This window comes from Mytilus trossulus, chromosome 2 (assembly GCF_036588685.1).
Source record: "Mytilus trossulus isolate FHL-02 chromosome 2, PNRI_Mtr1.1.1.hap1, whole genome shotgun sequence".
Taxonomy (NCBI): domain Eukaryota; kingdom Metazoa; phylum Mollusca; class Bivalvia; order Mytilida; family Mytilidae; genus Mytilus; species Mytilus trossulus.
This window is the reverse complement of record NC_086374.1, coordinates 61,294,685-61,316,227: the sequence shown is the minus strand read 5'-3', so window position 1 is coordinate 61,316,227 and position 21,543 is coordinate 61,294,685. Positions and strand designations below refer to the sequence as shown.

Sequence of the window (21,543 nt, the reverse complement as noted above, 5' to 3'; positions counted from 1 at the left end):
AATTAGAATGATAGGCTGCTTTGAGTCATATTGGTAGAGTGATCTTGGTCATCCCTTTTTGAGAGATTTAACACGAGTGTGTCCATAGAATACGGATGCCCTGCTGGCACTCGCACTTTCTATGTTCAGTTGACAGTAAAATTGGGTTTGAAAATCTAATTTGACATTAAAATTAGAAAGATCATATCATAGGGAACATGTGTACTCATTTAAAGTTAGTTTGTGTCATTTTGGTATTTTGTGGATAGTTGTCTCATTGGCATCATACCACATCTTCTTTTTTATATTAAAGTCCATCAAAAAGTCCATCAAAAACTACCTGGACTAAAAACTTAAGCTTAACATTTTAATCTGAAGTGGGACAGGCGAAATGAGGCAGACCAAAAACACAATGCCCCTAAGTGGGGCATAAACCATATATTGAAGCCATAGTGCTTATTCTCCTCACCTGTGTATAACCTGATACAAACATTCTGTAATTGGCATCAGTTCATCTATAACAGCTGGGTATGAACTGATCATAGCTTTCACAAACTGTGTGATCAGTGTTACTTTAGACACAAGGCTCAGAGGTACATTGCCTGAAAAACAATTACTTGGATTAAGTTTTTTCTAAATATATCATAAGTTTTAATACAAACACACAAACATGAATTCATAACATAATAATAAAAGAATGGTGAATCAATTTTAAAGAAAATAAACTCAAAGTAAAAAAACAAAGTAGCTTGTTATAATCAGTCAGAGTAAGCAAAAATAAAATGCATTTTACAGTAAATTCAAAAATTATTGCCCTCATTTATTATTGTGATTTTTCCAGCATTTTCATGAAAATCTGCATACACATTTATATATCAGATATCAGAATGTGAGTTCTAAACATTGTGATACTCACCCATTCACATTATTCACAATTGAAAAAAAACTCAAAATTGTAAAACCCCTCAATAATTTCTTAATATACGACCATTATTGTTTAGCCAATACTAACCTGAACCATTGGAAGCTTTATTTAACAGATCCTCTATTTCACATATTAACAATTCCCCCTAGCTATCCTTTAGACAATACTAACCAGTGCCATTGGAAGCTTGATTTAACAGATCCTCTATTTCACATATTAACAATTCCCAGCCATTGTATGTAACCTCCCACTGTATAATTGGTCCTTCTTCTGGTTTACCTACAAAATAATCAAATTACAACCAAAATGATGAGTTATCAAGTTTTCTTGGTTGTGATTGTTATTTTTCAGTTTTGTAAAAAAACTTACATTAAAACCAAAGTTGCCTAGGTTTATTTTAGAATTGAATGCTTCTTTTTGTAACTTCATTGGGGTGTAAAAGAGTTGACCGAAGTACATTTTGTATGAAGCGCTGAAGCGCTTCATTCTAAAAATGTGCGCACAGACAATGCTTTTACAACCCTATGAAGTTACAAAAAGAAGCATTCAATACGTATAATTACATTTTTTAGCTATGATCATAAAAACACGAATTTTATATGTTTTTTTTTATTTAATTCACCTGTGCACTTTATTGTGGGACCATGAGTTATCATGAATGATAAGTTTTATTGATTGATGTAAATGCTTAAGGAATAACATGTGGTGTGCAGTTAGCCAATCAGAATAAAGTATTATAATGAAACATACATCAAATGTAATTATTTAGCATAAGTCAAACCATGGTTGAGGGATCTTTAACAATGTGATTTCCTCAGCAATACCTAACATATGCCTAAAAAGCTTTCTGAAACCATATCCTTTTTTTCAAACTATTAATGGAAAAAAAAACGTTTAGATACCAGTAAAGACTTCTCATTTCAGAAAATCAATCTTAATTTTAGGTAATGTGGCTTAATTTGCACTGATCTAATTTTGCCTTAACCTGCATTGAAGAAAAAAAATTTGTAAGGGTTCCACGGAACCCAATGTGTCTCGCCTACTTTTGTTGTAAATCCCAGGCTCAACAAAAATGAGGAAAAAAATCTATAAAAATATTCCTCTTGATACTATCTTATGATTGTAAGAAGCTTCTGTCCAAGTTTGGTAAAAATCTAGGATAGTTAATGAATCTATTAAATGTTTTGAAAACTTTAACTGTAGACTGTATGTAATGTTAACTGGAAGAAAATCTAAGTCAATTTAAAAGTAAAATATAGAAAAAATGGAGTTATCTTTTTACAAAATTTACTTCTGGATACTATCCTATGATCATAAATAAGCTTCTATCAAAGTTTGTTACAAACCCAGGATATTTTAAGAAAGTTAATTAAATTCTAACCAGATGCTTCGCAGGGCGTAGCTTTATACGACCGCAGAGGTTGAACCCTGAACGGTTGGGGCACGTTTGGACACAACATTCAAGCTGGATTCAGCTCTAAATTTGGATTGTGATTAAATAGTTGACTCAGCATAGGTTTCTGACACAGAATGAATGTGTTCTAATGAACTTAAAATTTGTGTTTTCTCTTAGAGCAATTCACTATGCTGTTCAATATTAATCCTCTCAAAAAAATGTTTGAAGAAATTTTCTTTTTATTTATGAAATTTCAAATGAGAAAATTGAACCCAATTTCTTAATCACATCCCCCTTTCCCTTATTCCAAAACTAATCTCAATTAAAATATTCTAATGGAGTTTGCAACAATAACTACTCATTTAAATACATCATAAAATATTAAGATGTAAAAAACTGCTTGATATCACTGAATGGTAAAGATTATTTAAATTTATCAGTTGGTAGTACTTGAAAAAGTGAATATACATTGTATATTGTATATAACAAAGTTTTAAGTTGGTTCTGGACAAAGAAAGATAACTCCAATTAAAAAAAATTCTTGCAATAAGATATTTCTTGCTTACTATTTTGGACAAAGAAAGATAACTCTAATTAAAAAAAAAAATGCTATTTCACAATATTGTAAAATTGGATATTTCTTGCCATTGCACAATACTGTGCAATTGAAAAGACTTGCTATTGCACAATACTTAATATAATAATTTTAGATCCTGATTTGGACCAACTTGAAAACTGGGCCCATAATCAAAAATCTAAGTACATGTTTAAATTCAGCATATCAAAGAGGCCCAAGAATTTAATTTTTGTTAAAATCAAACTTAGTTTAATTTTGGACCCTTTGGACCTTAATGTAGGCCAATTTGAAAACGGGACCAAAAATGAAGAATCTACATACACAGTTAGATTTGGCATATCAAAGAACCCCATTTATTCAATTTTTGATGAAATCAAAAAGTTTAATTTTGGACCCAGATTTGGACCAACTTGAAAACTGGGCCAATAATCAAGAATCTAAGTACATTTTTAGATTCAACATATCAAAGAACCCAACCGATTCATTTTTTGTCAAAATCAAACTGAGTTTAATTTGGACCCTTTGGACCTTAATCATTAATGTAGACCAATTTGAAAACATGACCAAAAGTTAAGAATCTACATTCACAGTTAGATTCGGCATATCAAAGAACCCCAATTATTCAATTTTGATGAAATCAAACAAAGTTTAAATTTGGACCCTTTGGGCCTCTTTTTCCTAAACTGTTGGGACCAAAACTCCCAAAATCAATACCAACCTTCCTTTTATGGTCATTAACCTTGTGTTTAAATTTCATAGATTTCTATTTACTTATACTAACGTTATGGTGCGAAAACCAGGAAAAATGCTTATTTGGGTCCCTTTTTGGCCCCTAATTCCTTAACTGTTTGGACCTAAACTCCCAAAATCATTACCAATCTTCCTTTTGTGGTCATAAACATTATGTTTAAATTTCATTGATTTCTATTTACTTAAACTAAAGTTATTGTGCGAAAACCAAGAATAATGCTTATTTGGGCCCTTTTTTGGCCCCTAATTCCTAAACTGTTGAAACCAAAACTCCCAAAATCAATCCCAACCTTTCTTTTGTGGTCATCAACCTTGTGTCAAAATTTCATAGATTTCTATTAACTTAAACTAAAGTTATAGTACGAAAACCAAGAAAATGCTTATTTGGGCCCTTTTTGGCCCCTAATTCCTAAAATGTTGGGACCAAAACTCCCAAAATCAATACCAACCTTCCTTTTATGGTCATAAACCTTGCATTAAAATTTCATAGATTTCTATTCACTTTTACTAAAGTTAGAGTGCGAAAACTAAAAGTATTTGGACGACGACGACGACGACGACAACGCAGACGACGGCGCCAACGTGATAGCAATATACGACGAAAATTTTTTCAAAATTTGCGTTCGTATAAAAACTTTAACCACAGAGTGAATGTAATGTTTCAATGCAGAAAAACTAAGTCCATTTAAAAGTAAAATATGGAAAAAATGGATTTATTTTTTTACAAAATATACTTCTGGATACTATCTTATGATCATAAACAGGTTTCTGTCCAAGTTTGGTACAAACCCAGGATAGTTTAAGAAAGTTATTAAAATTCTAAAAACTTTAACCACAGAGTGAATGTTATGTGTCCCCTGCAGAAAAAACTAAGTCCATTTATAAGTAAAATACGGAAAAAGTGGAATTTTATTTTTACAAAATTTACTTCTGGATACTATCTTGTGATCATAAACAAGCTTCTGTCCAAGTTTGATAGAAATCCAGTATAGTTTAAGAAAGTTATTAAAATTTCAAAAACTTTAACCAGAGTGAATATTTGTGGACGCCGCCGCCGACGACGACGGAAAGTAGGATCGCTTAGTCTCGCTTTTTCGACTAAAGTCGAAGGCTCGACAAAAATATGTTCTTACCACTGTCTTGTAATATCTGTCCGTAGGTTCCTGCATCAATTTTGAAATCTTCTGTAAATAAATAAATACTTCATAACAGTTAATACTTAAACCATTACAGAATCTAAAATAAGATACTGAAATTTTGCTTATTGTTTATGAAACTATCTACAAATCAGTAGACGGGTGAGATCTTAAAAGGTTTTCTTCAGACATCTTTGAAATAACAAAGTTGACAATTTGATTTGGCTAAATATGCTTTTGGGTAAAAAATACACCAAGTTTGATTTGGTTAATTGTTAGGTGAACTAAATATATTTCATTAGAGATGATAAAAAGTTCACACTTGTTATATAATATATATTGACATCCCTTTGTCACCTGTGTGATGAATTAATTGGCTGAAAACAATTTTTTAATTCCACAAAAGAGGTAGAAAACAAAGCATAAAATATTGATTTAGTTATCTTAAAAAAAAACTCAATTTATTGTACTTTTTACACAGCCAAGCTGATATGCTCTTACAGAAAGAATATCATAGCATATTTCAGAACAACCATTAAACAGTAAATGCATTTTTTGTTCATTATATCTGTGATACTGACTGGTCACAAGTAAAACTTTGCTGATCTTTAATGAGAAAAAGATCTCAAAAAGTCATTCAAAACAATATATTGCCTAGACCAAATATATATGCAATACAGATATTTCATAACAACAACTTACTCCCAGAAAAAGGAAATTTGTTCCTTGCTAGTTTCCAGATTGCTGGATCTTTAGTAGCCATGAGGTCAGCTGCATAGTTCCTGTCAAGAGGTTCTGTGTATCTTAATAGGTTCTTCCAGGTTTCATAAATCTATAAGTAAAATTGCAAAATGAAGAAATTGTGTTATGCTTAAAACTAAGGGGGTACATTACACTACAGGGGATATTACTCTGTAAAAATAAGCTGAACATTTTAATTTTAAATAACATTCTATAATGTAGGAAATAATAATAAATAATATTGTCCTGGTGACACCTTTCTATAGGTGAAACATGTCGACCATTAAAACTATTCCTATGCAGTAAAAATATCTGAGTATTGTTGTTTTTTGTGACACATAATTAATATTTGTCAAACTGCTATATATCCAATGAAAAAATTTTATCGGGAAAGTATGATTCAAGTTTTTTTTTGGTTTTTTTTATTTTCGTCAAAGGGTTAAAGTAAATATTTTGTAAAAATTTAATGAAAATTAAAGAAGCCAAACCAATTTTATTCAAGGTATTTGGTACCACCTTAATAAATGTTTTCCATATTTGTACAGACATTACAAATTCATCATATACCAATAGCATAACATAGCAGTTATTCTAAAAGTTAAATTCATCATGTGAAAGGCATTTTAATTATGGAAAAGGCTGTATATGATACATTTATTTATGACAGAAAGTAATTGCACACATCAAATGTAATTATTGAATGTGGGTCATGGGTCTTTTTTAGTATGCATCTTATATCATTATGCAAAATTATCTAAACACTAGTTGTTGGTTGTATGGATATTTTGAAAGTCCCTTTCTACCCTCCAAAATACATTTTAATGGAATAGCCCTCATCAATTTGTATATAAAACTGATTGTAAAAAATGACTTACCCTCTTTGCACTGCCTTCATTTGCCTCGGACAAGGAAGTGCTAAACATTAGCATTGTTGTGAAATCCAATGGAAATCGGAGTTTTGCTGACTGGAATACAGTCCCCAAACCTTCATCTAAACCCTAACAAAATAGAAATAATAAAACAATTTTGGAAACCTAAAATTTATTCAAATGACTGTTTTAAGTAGAAAAATACAATGATTAATGCATCAAGAAATAAAAATAATTAAAAACTAGAGGCTCTAAAGAGCCTGTGTCGCCCACCTTGGTCTATGTGAATATTCAGCAAAGGACACAGATGGATTCATGACAAAATTGTGTTTTTGGTGATGGTGATGTCTTTGTAGATTTTACTTTACTGAACATTCTTGTTGTGTACAATTATCCCTATCTATAATGATAGGTTTCAGTGGAAAATGTTAGTAAAAATTTACAAATTTTGTGAAAATTGTTAAAAATTGACTGTAAAGGGCATTAACTCCTTAGGGGGTAAATCAACAATTTTGGTCATTTTGACTTATTTCTAGGTCTTACTTTGCTGTAAATTATTGCTGTTTACAGTTTATCTCTATCTATAATAATATTCAAGATAATAACAAAAAACAGCAAAATTTCCTTAAAATTACCAATTCAGGGGCAGCAACCTAACAACCAGTTGTCCACTTTATCTGAAAACTTTAGAGCAGATAGATCTTGACCTGATTAACAATATCAACCCCAATCAGATTTGCTCTAAATGCTTTGGTTTATGAGTTATAATCCAAAAACTGCATTTTACCCCTATGTTCTATTTTTAGCCATGGTGGCCATCTTGGTCAGTTGGCCGGGTCACAAGACACAATTTTTAATCTAAATACCCCAATGAGGATTATGGCCAAGTTTGGTTTAATTTGGCCCAGTAGTTTTAGAGGAGAAGATTTTTGTAAAAGATAACTAAGATTTACGAAAAATGGTTAAAATTGACCAATTCAGGGGCAGCAACCCAACAACGGTTTGTTTCGATTCATCTGAAATTTTCAGGGCAGATAGATTTTGACCTGATAAATAATTTTACCCTTTTCAGATTTGCTCTTGATGCTTTGGGTTTTGATTAATAAGCCAACAGGAGTGCACACACTGAAATGTCTCACCTTCTTTACTAATCATTGATATTATGTTGATAGTCCTAATAATAAAGCTTTATTACAACTGTCACATAAACTTAACATAAACCAATAAAACTAAACATTGAACTTTGAACCATGAAAATGAGGTCAAGGTCAGATGAACCATGCCAGGTAGGCATGTACAGCTAACCATTCTTCCATACAACAAATAAAATTGACTTATTGCTTATAGTTTAAGAAAAACAGACCAAAACACAAAAGAATGAGGTCAAGGTCAAATAAAACCTGTGCGACTGACATGTAGATCATGAAATATTTCCATACACCAAATATAGTTGACATATCGCATATAGTATTAGAAAAAAAGGTCAAAACTCAAAAACTTAACTTTGACCACTGAACCATGAAAATGAGGTCAAGGTCATATGACACCTGCCAGGTTGACCTGTACACCTTACAACCATTACAGACACAAAATATAGAAGACCTATTGCATACAGTATAAGAAAAACAGACCAAAACACAAAAACTTAACTATAACCACTGAACCATGAAAATGAGGTCAAGGTCAGATGACACCTGCCAGTTGGACATGTACACCTAACAGTGCTTCCATACACCGAATATACTAGACCTATTGCTTATAGTATCTCAGATATGGACTTGACCACCAAAACTTAACCTTGTTCACTGATCCATGAAATGAGGTCGAGGTCAAGTGAAAACTGTCTGACAGGCAAGAGGACCTTGCAAGGTACACACATACCAAATATAGTTATCCTATTACTTATAATAAGAGAGAATTTAACATTACAAAAAATCTTAACTTTTTTTTCAAGTAGTCACTGAACCATGAAAATGAGGTCAAGGACATTGGACATGTGAATGACAGAAACTTCGTAACATGAGGCATCCATATACAAAGTATGAAGCATCCAGGTCTCCCACCCTCTAAAATATAAAGCTTATAAGAAGTGAGCTAACACCGCCGCCGCCACTGCCGTAGCCGCCGGATCACTATCCCTATGTCGAGCTTTCTGCGACAAAAGTCGCAGGCTCGACAAAAACTGCATTTTACCCCTATGTTCTATTTTAAGCTGTAGCGGCCATCTTGAATAGTTGACCTAGTCACCGGACACAATTTTTAAACAAGATACCCCAATGATGATTGTGGCTAAGTATGGTTAAATTTGGCCAAGTAGTTTCAGAGGAGAAGATTTTTGTAAAAGATTACTAAGATTTACGAAAAATGGTTAAAAATTGACTATAAAGGGCAATAACTCCTAAAGGAGTCAACTGACCATTTTGGTCGTGTTGACTTATGTTTAGATCTTACTTTGCTGAACATTAATGCAGTTTACAGTTTATCTCTATTTATAATAATATTCAAGGTAATAACCAAAATTTCCTTAAAATTACCAATTCAGGGGCAGCAACCTAACCAGTTGTCCAATTCGTCTGAAAATTTCAGGGCAGATAGATCTTGAACTGATAAACAATTTAACCTCAGGTCAGATTTGCTCTAAATGCTATGGTTTTTGAGTTATAAGCCAAAAACTGTGTTTTACCCCTATGTTCTATTTTTAGCCATGGCGGCCATCTTGGTTGGATGTCCGGGTCACCGTACACACTTTTTAAACTAGATACCCCAATGATGATTGTGGCCAAGTTTGATTTTATTTGGCCAAGTAGTTTCAGAGGAGAAGATTTTTGTAAAAGTTAACGACGACAGACGCAGGATGACAGATGACGGACGCCAAGTGATGAGAAAAGTCCATTAAAAAGTAAAATACAGAAAAAAACGGAGTAACCTTTTTACAAACTTTACTTCTGGATACAATCTTATGATCATAAATAAGCTTCTGTCAAAGTTTGGTACAAACCCAGGATAGTTTAAGAAAGTTATTAAAATTTTAAAAACTTTAACAACAGAGTGAATGTAATGGTTCCCCACAGAAAAACTAAGTCTATTTAAAAGTAAAATATTGAAAAAATGGATTTATTTATTTACAAAATTTACTTCTGGATACTATCTTATGATCATAAACAAGCTTCTGTCCAAGTTTGGTACAAACCCAGGATAGTTGGAGAAAGTTATTAAAATTCTAAAAACTTTAACCACAGAGTGAATGTTTTGTTTCCCCGCAGAAAAAACTAAGTCCATTTATAGTAAAATACGGAAAAAATGGAATTTTATTTCTACAAAATTTACTTCTGGATACTATCTTATTATCATAAACAAGCTTCTGTCCAAGTTTGGTACAAACCCAGGACAGTTGGAGAAAGTTATTAAAATTCTAAAAACTTTAACCACAGAGTGAATGTTTTGTTTCCCCTCAGAAAAAACTAAGTCCATTTATAGTAAAATACGGAAAAAATGGAATTTTATTTTTACAAAATTTACTTTTGGATACTATCCTATGATCATAAACAAGCTTCTGTCAAAGTTTGGTAGAAATCCAGTATAGTTTAAGAAAGTTATTGAAATTTCAAAAACTTTAACCACAGAGTGAATATTTGTTGATGCCGCCGATGACGACGGAATGTAGGATCGCTTAGTCGCGCTTTTTCGACTAAAGTCATAGGCTCGACAAAAATGTGTATAAGTTAATCACCATGTGAATAAAAATTGTATAACAGTAGTTTTGGAGTTTAGTATGATGTCCATTTCCACTGAACTAGTACACATTTTATTTAGGGACAAGCTGAGACCTACCTCCAGGTGAGGGATTCTCTTGCTTCATTGAAGACCCATTGGTGGCCTTCAGCTGTTATCTGCTCTTTGGATAGGTTGTTGTCTCTTTGACATATTCCCCATTTCCATTCTGAATTTTTATGTTTAAATATCAAGGCTTATCAAAACAACTAAATCAAATCAATTACAGTGCTTATCCTTTACTATGCTTGTTTACACTCGTATTTAGAAAAAAAATATGTTTAACCCTTTCTACCATCTAGAATCAACCACGTTTGTCTTGGTAAAGCTGGTTGCTTACCTTCTGCCAGAAATCTTCAACACAGTATTCCAACTTTAGAATCTGGCAGAGATCTTTGTGTAACATCTGAATGATAATTAAAAATCAATTAAAAAATAATTATTCTAATCTGAGTGCTTGGTCTTTTCCATTTAAACATATGTTGGAATAAGCTTAAGAATTTGAAAGTGGGGCGAAATTTATTTAATAAATCTAGACAAGATAAGAATTGTATGTTCTTATATTTGGTAATAACAATGAGTGTAAAAAATTAAAATGCAATAAATAAAATAAAATGTTGGAAAGAATTTTCAGTCCCTTTTAGAATAATTCTGAAGGTATTCAAATAACAATGATCAAACTGCAGACACATTCCCCCTTACCTCAATTTCTCTGTCCCTGCCTAATGTTGACTCCTCAAATGCAGACATAACATTAACAAATAAGTTATACAACACAAACTGAGCAACAGAACACACATACTGAAATAACAAATATCACATAATAAATTATTGTAGATATTAAAGATTTATCAGCTATTTTTTACAATACAAAAAAGATGTACCAACAAAATCAAATTATATTCCTTAACTATATTGCAAGTCATTAAGCATCTTGGCTAAAATGTTTTAGTTATATAATAAAAGTCTCCATCTTTTTAGTTACTATTAAAAGTCTTAATTTGAGCCTTGAATTTCAGTCATTGTAAAAAAAAAAATGAATACGATTCAATATACACCTTCAATTTTCTTTTGTTCAATGATAATTTTGTTTTGTACTGCAGTTGTGAGCAATTTCTTTAATTTAATAGTGATCTAACATTCTTGTTTATTCCTATTTACTTACTGTAGTTTTACCATTAAATGGTTCTGTGTTGAGTAAGTTAAAAAGCACATCAAACACTCTAAGCTGTATGGCTAGATTACCAAGCTTTCTAGTTATGTTCAGGTCTGACTTGTCCCCGTACAAAAGTCTTATTGTAGCCCAGCACAGCAGTATAGGACCATGGCAAGGCTCTGATCCCATTGATGTCACTATCTTATCTACTTTCTGAAGAATGCAATAATTTTATGAGTCAAAGTCCCGATGTTATAACTGTAAAATGAAACCTTCTACAATACCAAAACTTTGATTTTTTTTCCTTTTTATAATTCTCATTGTAGGTTTAGTATATATATGTTCTACTTCATTGGAGATGATATAAAGTGCCTTATTTTTTACAGAATTTTTTAGTGCTAATATTTTATTTTTCAATATTCTTGTCTGTTTTTCATATTTTCTTTAATGAATAATTTTAAACAAGAAGACACTTTTGCAATTTTATCTTAATTGCAAAATAAGTGATAAAGAACCCCTCTTAACAGTTTCCAGTAACTGCTGTGAAAAAAATCAGGTTATACATCAGATAATTTGTACAGTTAGATTTAAGTACAATAACTTTTATTCAAAAGGATATTTGTTTCTATAGAAGACAACAGCTCTTACCTTGTACAAGTCTTCATCTTTTAGAATAAAATGGTCATCAAAACTGTAAAATATCAAAATATGACATGAATGAAAATACACTCAAAACAAGATATTTGCGCTTAAAAATAAATCTTACATTTTTCATTAATTCATTTTAAATTGTACGTAAAAAGTGTGTATTTGGAAATTTCATGTGTGATTCTTACTTTAGCTATGTTCTATATGAGGACTTTTTTCTTCAATTTCTTTTGTCATATTACTTAAATACCACCTAAAACTTTTTAAAAACCTATCAACCTTGAACTTTTATTTCAGACAAAACAAGAACCATGAACAAAACAAGATGCAAAAGTAACCAGAATCTGTGCTTTCACAATGGCTTTTTTTACTATGTTGTTTTGAAATCCATAAATTCTGGTTAATCTCCAATTCTATGTCTCTAAAAGGCTTGTATTCTAAGCATTTTCTGGTTAATACAATCATATTATATATTGTGCTTTGTATCTATTTTATTTGAAGTCAAGTCTTCCAAATAATCACCTTCCAAGTTGGTTACAGACATGCAAGGTTTCCAAATCTACTGCTTCTAATAAAATCAACACTTCTAGGTATCTGTAAAAAGAAAATAATATTTCTAAATCTGTTTTAAAAGAAAGTGCATTGTGTTAACACAAACCCCTTCTGACTTGAGAACTTTGTTTATATTAGACATTCATTTAATTTCTACTGGTTAGATGTGGAATAGATTTTCAAAAATATCTAGTAACAAGTTTTAGTTCAATTTGAACAGGTTTAAATTCTGTCATGAGAGTCTGTTCTTCAGCAAAATAAAAATTTACCCAATTTTTCTAATAAACTGCTCTGCTGTTTCTCGTAAGATGTGTTTATAACTCTGTCGTCTGCCAAATCCATGTCTCTGTTTAAAGAAATAATAAGTGTGACATATAACAACAACAAAAGTATGCTAATTGGGTTTAGATGCGTATTAGTTTCTCCATAGGCGGTAATGGTAACGTTTTCTTCTGTTGCTCAGACCATATCGTTAACTTGAATATGTGTGATGGCTTGTTTCGAAGCTGCTGAGACATTTTGACATATGTGATTAAATTTTCGGGGTACGAAGTGAGATTACTTTTTCCGTAAATTAGCAAACCCCAAGTATCCTTTTGTGATGCAGCTCCTCATGGTAAAAAATCCCATTTTTAACACAATATGTTCTTTGAAAAATTTAATACTTTGAACACATTTAATAGCTCCATAGATTTTACACATTTATTCTGTGTTCCCTTACTTTCTAAATTAACTCAAATGGTTAAGCTCAGTCACTTCTTTATCATAGAAAAGTGTCAATTATCACTACACAGAGAATTTTTGTTTACACGTGACTTTTGAGTTCCTAATTTCAAGGCGCCTTAGGGATGTTGTCCCAATTACCATAAACCAAACTAATGATTAATTTAAGTACTTGTGAGCAACAATGCTATGTATGAGTTAAAGATATCTTCCTAGTTTGTTCAACTACAAATATGGAACACAGAAGACAATTTTGAATATTACTTTAATATTGACACCATTGATATTTTAGAACAGTTACCCGATTCATGCACCATGCAGAATGTATGTAATTTTCTTGACAGGGTTACATATATATCAACTTTTAACTTGAATATCTGTGTTTATATCATTTATAAATTTCTTAAAATTTTCATGGATTTTTTATTTGATTTTTGTGTGTTTTAACACCACATTTAAGCCCGGCTTTTGGGCTATTTCATGGCGGACAGTTCTTATTGATGTAGGAAGCTAGAGTTCCTCGAGTAAATTACAGACCTTTGAAAGGAAAACTGACAGTCCTAGTCAATAAAGATAGGAGTAGAGTGCACCCCCACAAGAGGGGTTCAAACTTACAACTTCATGTTGACTGGCTAGTGATTACAGTAATAACTACTTAGACCACTCTGCCACCGAGGCTCCTCATGTATTTTTTTTTTTACTTCTAAAGATGAGATACTGCAGTTAGGTGATATTATTTACTGCTACTTACTCTGAATGTTTCTATTAACTCTATCAACTGATCCACACTGATCTCAAAGTCTTTTAAGTAAATTAAGAATATTTCCAATAATTCACTCTACAACATATACAAAATATAGTATAGACAAGTAAAACTGAACAAAAATAAACACAATATTTTCTTCTTCAAAGTATTAAAGGTTCACAATATTTCTAATTTTTTTAATGTTCTTTTTCATTCTCATTAAGCAGATAAACTTTTTATTCAGGATAGATTAATCAATGAGTGATAGATTTCTCTTACAAGAAAACAAGAGAACAATACCTATTTGTTCAATGGGACAATAGAACTGGCTAAAGTTTGAATGGACAGGTAACTATCAGGTGAATCTATGGAAAGGCACAATTGGGTACACAATAGATATTTTCTTTTAAACTTATTCTGCTTTTCATGTTAACATGTTGCTTTAAGAATGGAAGATGTTTGTAACAACTTCTTTTGTTACTTTGATAACATTTTCTAAGTAATTTAAGTGAAATGGGTTTACCTGTTCTTTGAGATTCTGATGTGCCCATATAAGTGCTTGTCTGTCAGTCTAAAAGAGAATGAATATAAAAATATACATAAGTTCTGATCCTTCATTAACTGTAAAGGATAACTTTAATTCAGCTGATGAATTGCAGAACATGGGTTTAAATTCCATAAAAGATTAAAGAATTTACTGGGGATTCTTTTTTTTCCATTGGTACCAAATTCGTCAAAATTGGCGAAAACTTGCATTTTTGGTGGATATTTGATTTCGTGGTTTAGACCAAATCTGTATACATTCTTATAGAAAATGGGAATTTGCTGTACATTGGAATTTGTGGTTCACTTGAACCACGAAATCCATGAAAATTTGTAATTAGTGAATAGTAATAAATCCACAGTATTCTACCCTTTAACTTATTAATTATTATCTCCTAACGTCTACACTTGAAATGATTGACTGTTAAATATATAACATAATTTTCAGAAAAAAGGGTTAAAATAATTTTCCTAACCTATTTAAGTCACTACGTTTTATCATTTCCAGTTTCTGATTTTTAAAAGACATTATCACATGTGTTAATAATCCCACTTACCATAAGAACACTGTGTGTTTCCCAAGTAGGTAGATTTTCATCAAGTACCCATTTCAGCTGCTCGTCAATCTATAGGTATAGAAATGAATACATATTAAGTTTGGTACTAAATTGAACAAAATAACTTTTTAGATACATAGGGATTTTCCCTTATTTTTTTATATTTTTTATTTTTTGAAAAGTGTTTATGCATACATAAAACAAGACTGTGTCCCCAGTACACAGATGCCCCACTTGCACTATCATTTTCTATGTTCAGTGGACTGTAAAAATGGGGTCAGAACTCTATTTTGACATTAAAATTAGAAAGATCATATCATAAGGAACATATATACTAAGTTTCAAGTTGATTAGAATTCAACTTCATCAAAAACTACCTCGACCAAAAACTTTAACCTGAAACTGGACAAACAAATGAAAGAACGAACGGACCCACAGACCAGAAAACATAATGCCCCTCTACTATCGAAGGTGGGGCATAAAAATATCTGTCATATCTAAGAAAGTAAAATAATACCCCATTCTCACACTATGCCATTTTAATCAGGGTCAAAGTTACATACTGTGAGTATCTTAACCTGTGGCAAACTCAGATTGAAGTTACCCTTCATTTTATGTGGAGGTAATGTGGAACGAAGCAGAATTTGTTGCCTTGAATTTAGGTCAAGTGGTGTTAATGTTAGGTTGTTACTAGTGACAAGTCAAATTTGATTCTGTCATTCCAAAAGTGAGAAGATAAATTATAGACGAAGCACAACAATCAATAGAAAAGAAAAACAGTTTTTGTCTCATTAGATGTAAGGAGAAGACAAGAATTTCACTCTATATGTCAAGAGAGTAACACACAGGAGTTATACTCTTCCACTCAGAATTCCCAGTAAGGAATAACAGTGGTTAAGGATTTCCCTAAACTGCCCAAAAAAGTAATTTCAAATGGTGCCTTACTGAATTTGACTTGATCAAAAATTATAGTGAAAGTAATAATTATAAACTTTTTTCAACTGTTTCAAGGGCATAAAAAGATGAGTGTGCGATTAATAAATGTGTTTTAAAACACACATACAAGCAGTCAGGTAGGCATCAGTTTGGTTGGAAGGTTCTTTTCTTATCAAAATTATACCAATGATAAATTACTATAAACTAGTATAAATCTCACTAATGTAAACACAAAATATTACCTTTTTAAAAAGCAGACCATCAGTATTGAGAACTTCCATAATCTGTTGGAATTCATCCTAAAAAAACATTAAATATAGGGGCATGTAGATATAAGACCTTTCATTAAGCATTAACTACATCACAACATGTCATTTTTTTTTTATCAAAATTGTTGCATTACCACTATCAACTCAGAATTACACACTTGGCAACTTTTCACAAGAAAATTTTTCGATATGATTCCTGTTAGTGTACATGGAGTAAATTTTGCATTACAGCTTATTTCCTAATGCATGTAAAGCAAGACTTTGGTTAGCTTGCTTGCTTTGTTTTTATATTGTACAATCATTAGGATAACACCCAATTAAATTCAAATATTATATATTCAGGTTAAACTATGCCTTTATATATTGTTTAAAGATTTCAATCTTATTTACAAAGCTTGTAAAGACAATTATACAAACAAAGCAAACAAGCCAACCAAAGTTTTGCCTTACATGCATTTGGAAATTATCTGTAATGAGAATGTTTGCAAAATTCATTTAGTTACATTTTTCTACTTATAAACACATTGCATTTTTAAAGTAACAATAGTTTATAAATTACTTATCTAAGCTATTGTTGCACAAAATACCATGAACCCTGCCTCAGATGCATAGTAAATAAACTTGTAGATACAATGTAAATGTCAAATAGTATATATACATGTATCTTAACTTCAGATTCACTACAATTCAAAAAATATTTAGACCATTTCCATTCACAATAGCAAGTACTAATATTCTTTTTTATAAGGGGGTTGGGGAGGGTCAGAAGGTACTTTTTATTTGACCCAACTATGCTTAAATTTCTAATAAGACATTTCCTTCAAATGTCCTACAATATAACAACCTATCAAATTTTAATAAAAGTGCCTTCGGACACCCCATCCCAAATACAATTAATTCTGGAAAAAAGCCCTTAGTAGCCTTGCTAGGTATCTGTTTAAAAGTTTATATTTCTGCTAAAGAACACTCAGATGTAATACCTGATATCCAGCTATATGAAAAGTAATATAGGGTTATTGCACTAAAATTGGAAAATATTGTCCCGAGTAGAATTTTATATTGCAGGAGCTGGCGAGTGCAATATATGTTCTAAGGGGGACAATATTCATGCAATAACCCTTTTATTGTATAGCAATATAATATTTGAAAGTAAAAATTGGTTTAAACTAAGATTTTAACGTTGATGACGTCATGAATTTTAAAGATTTATTGCATGCTAACTTTAGTTACGTTCTGTAGGAAATATTATATTGCTATACAATAAATACATTTATTGCATAGCAATATAAATTTCCCACAGAAAGTAACCAAAAGTTAGCTTGCAATAAATTTCAAAATTCATGACGTCATCAATGACAAATTCTTAGTTTAAACCAATTTTTACTTTCTAATATTATACAATGTATTACTTTTACATTATTAACCAACTTACTACAATATGTATAGAAATGCCCATGCTTTATAAAAGGAAAATTTCGACATCTGGTCATTATGAACGGAGAAATTGCTACAGCCAGTCATTACGAGATCTCAGTCATGCATTAGGAAATCTCAGTCATGCATTACGAAACCACACCCGTGCATTATGAAATCACAGTCGTGCATTATAAACAGATGAAACGGGACATCGATTAAAACAAAATGTCCTTTATTTCTTTAGATAAGTGTGACATTTTTTTATTCTTTTTTAAACTTAATATCATAAAAATAAGTTTAAATGATGTTCATTAACATGGTTTTGTAGCGACTTGAAATGGAAATATTTCACAGCCTTTTTCGAGAACGATTTTCGATTATTATCACTGTTTCATTTCCGTTGTTCAATCCTCAGAATGCAGACTTTAGAATAGTTAAACTGTCTGATTTATTCTTCCCAGCTACTTTTTATTTGCTAGATGAAATGAATTTTAATAGCATAAAATTAAGTACTTGGATGAGAAATCAGAAATTACATCTGACAGTCACAATGTTGACTAAAATTCTATGCGAAATTGAATGCGAAAAGACAAGTTGAAGTTCAGCTATGAAATTCCTGTATCTTCTTCACGGTAAGTTTTTTACTCTTTGTATAATCGAAGAATTAAAACCATTTACTAAAATTTTTATGAAACAGGCTTTTCTGTATTGGTCCTGTTGTAGTTTGGGGATAGCTGTATAATTTGGATCTGAGACTCGAAGACTGTTCTTGAATGAAGTTGCCTTTATAGTTAGTTAATAAAAGTATCAATATATGGACTTTTTCATATTGGCCCTGTAACATGCCCTTGATATTAATAATGGCCTCGGACAGTTGTAATGGCCCTCGGCGTTGCCTCAGGGCCATTACAACCATCCTTGGCCATTATTAACACCTTGGGCATGTTACAGGACCAAAATGAAAAAGTCCATACATTAATACTATAATAAAAGGGTTATTGTATGAATATTGGGGAATATTGTCCCTCGTAGAACATATATTGCACTCGCAAGCTAGTGCAATATAAAATTCTACTTGGGACAATATTTCTCAATATTCATGCAATAACCCTATAGTATTGGGTATTCATTTTTTCATCATGTCAGAATATTGTCTTTTATTGAGAATTCACTATTTTGTTGGGTAGTACAATTTTTTGGGGTATAGGGTATAAATGTAAAATGGTTTAGTTTTTACATAGTCTTGCATGCAGATCTACACACTAAAGGCATTTTTCTGTAATATTGAACTTTTTCACAATAAGTTCATGACATAAGTACCTTATAAGGATGTGCATCATCCTGCCAAAAATTGATGACCACTTTTATACACTGTAGAAGATATAATCTCTCTGTAAAGTAGTAGTCTCTCACTTTGTAAATCAAACTCTGACAATGTCTATCATTACTAAGTAAAGACTGAAAACAAACGTAAATTCATCATTAGATTTGACAAAATTTGCTATGGAAAAAAATCATAAATCTTATATTGAAATTTAAAAATTAAGAAATAGGGTATTTCAAAATTCTTGTTTTATCCTCAATATAATGAGAAGGGTAAATATGATGCCACCTAAATTCAAGCTTGATCTGTGTTGTGTGGTATTTTAGCATTCATTATAAGTTTCATAACATTTGGTTGACACAAACTAAAAAAAGGGCAACACTTAATGTCTCCTCCAGTGACATAAAGGGCATAATAGTTATGAATGCAAAATCTTAACTCATAATAAGCCTAACTCATATTCATAAGCTTTTGTATGTTAAACTTTAAGATAAAAATCAAAGAAGATTTTAAAAATGACTTCATTTATATTTTTAGAACAGCAATTTTCCCATTTGTAACTGTGAATATCTCTAAAATGGTAAAAGTGACGCCACAAAATTTCAAACTTGACTTCTGTTTTATGGTAATTAGCATTGTGTATAAGTTACATACCATTCGGTTCAGGCAAACTAAAGTTAAAGAATAGAAACCAATTTTGGAATTAACATACAGACGGCCTTCTGCTAAGGCGGGGGCATAAAAATACAAAACTGTATGTGACTACCTGAAGATTCTTCTGTGATCCTCTGTAATCACTGGCTAAAAACGAATTAAACAATTCATAACTCCCCTCTTCATCTAGTCCCTGCAAAAGAAAAATCAAAATAAAATTTCGTTTCTCTTGGAAAAAAGTCCCAAAAATATATTTACTGTTTAAGACAATCTTAATAAACTGGGGAATCAATAAACTTCTATTTGTGGTCAAGCTGTGTTTAACTCAAGGTCACAATAATGACATAAGAGGAGTAACTCAAGGTCACAATAATGACATAAGAGGAGTAACTCAAGGTCACAATAATGACATAAGAGGAGTAACTCAAGGTCACAATATTGACATAAGAGGAGGAACCACATGTTATGATTTATTATTTACCGGATTTGTAATCACATAAGCAACACGACGGGTGCCGCATGTGGAGCAGGATCTGCTTACCCTTCCGGAGCACCTGAGATCACCCCTAGTTTTTGGTGGGGTTCGTGTTGTTTATTCTTTAGTTTTCTATGTTGTGTCATGTGTACTATTGTTTTCTGTTTGTCTTTTTCATTTTTAGCCATGGCGTTGTCAGTTTGTTATAGAGTTACGAGTTTGACTGTCCCTTTGGTATCTTTCGTCCCTCTTTTATGAGTTAATCAAAAGTTACATGGATTAGCTTTAAACTTTTTTTATAATATGTACCGGTATTGTGGATTCAAAAAATTTCAGAGCAAATGTACAAGTTTTCAGAACACAGAAATATGAACTGTTCTACAAAATAAATAAACTTGATGAGCAACTTTTTTCAAGATAAATTTACTGTATTAAAAGTTTAAAGAAGTGACATTGTTACTTTTAAAGTACACATTGTTTGAAACATTTTGTGAAAATTAAAGAGGAACTGAGTAAACTAAAAACTGTAATATAAAATTATAAAAAATTAATTCCTTCATTTAAAGATTCATGATATGCTGTACACAAATGATATCAAAATTTAAAATTGGAGTACTTGTTATCAGAACTATCCTATTGCAACTTTCAAAGTACAAAAATGTAATTATAACATCATCAATATTTTTAACTTTCAGGGATGTCAATACGATTTAAAGTAGCAGGCTAAATTATAAAAGTAGCAGGCAACAATGTCTGACGGCGTAACTCATTGCCTTTCACGGCGAAAGAAAGGAAAATGGGGTCATCATGGTCATGGGTCAAAATATTTTACCCTGTAGTGTATCATAGGGGGAAAACAAGATCAAACATCTGAAAGAAATTCCAGAACCTGGCCAAAGTACATCCTTGTATGTATAATGCAAGGCTCACACTACTTTATAATCATAGGGAGGTAACTTCTCTTTCTGGAAATGATAGGGAGGAGTGGTGAGATTTGAAAGAGAAGTTCTCCTTCAAACATTGTGCTGCAATGTTTGTTCTTTACTATCTATATGTATAGTACAAAGGGTCATATGTGAATAATGTTCTTTTTATATTGTTCAATTAATATCTGAGTAAACAATTAAAGTAACAGTCCAAATTCAAAGTTGTTTAAAGTTGAGGTTCTGGTTAGAAACTACTAACTAGATTTCTAGCACAAAAGATTTTTTTAATGACACTGAGACAGGGAAAGAAATTATAATATAAAAATTACATTTCAATAAGAAAAAAACTGTCTTGTTTATCATGTTTATGAAGTTCAGTGCTTCTGACAAATCTAACAAAAAGGTCTGAAAAATTGTGTGGAATGCATAATTTTTCCATTTGGGATCAATTTTTTTCTTTCAGCTGTTCTATTCA

At 31.4% G+C, this 21,543-nt stretch overlaps 1 protein-coding gene across 2 annotated transcripts in view; it reads right to left on the bottom strand.

Annotated features, from left to right (window-relative positions):
- The window catches only part of LOC134707708 (nucleoporin NUP188-like), a 77,753-nt gene that overhangs the window by 50,385 nt on the left and 5,825 nt on the right, over positions 1-21,543 (bottom strand). For both annotated transcript variants that reach the window (XM_063567709.1, XM_063567710.1), the window contains exons 5-21: positions 19,780-19,860; positions 19,010-19,147; positions 16,247-16,303; positions 15,069-15,137; positions 14,492-14,539; positions 13,975-14,061; positions 12,770-12,846; positions 12,471-12,542; positions 11,949-11,991; positions 11,310-11,513; positions 10,847-10,945; positions 10,485-10,550; positions 6,380-6,502; positions 5,466-5,595; positions 4,761-4,811; positions 1,076-1,183; positions 449-581 (exon numbers count right to left, since the gene is read on the bottom strand). In XM_063567709.1, coding sequence (XP_063423779.1) covers positions 449-581; positions 1,076-1,183; positions 4,761-4,811; positions 5,466-5,595; positions 6,380-6,502; positions 10,485-10,550; positions 10,847-10,945; positions 11,310-11,513; positions 11,949-11,991; positions 12,471-12,542; positions 12,770-12,846; positions 13,975-14,061; positions 14,492-14,539; positions 15,069-15,137; positions 16,247-16,303; positions 19,010-19,147; positions 19,780-19,860 — 1,586 coding nt within the window. The remainder of the gene's footprint in view (positions 1-448; positions 582-1,075; positions 1,184-4,760; positions 4,812-5,465; positions 5,596-6,379; positions 6,503-10,484; positions 10,551-10,846; positions 10,946-11,309; positions 11,514-11,948; positions 11,992-12,470; positions 12,543-12,769; positions 12,847-13,974; positions 14,062-14,491; positions 14,540-15,068; positions 15,138-16,246; positions 16,304-19,009; positions 19,148-19,779; positions 19,861-21,543) is intronic.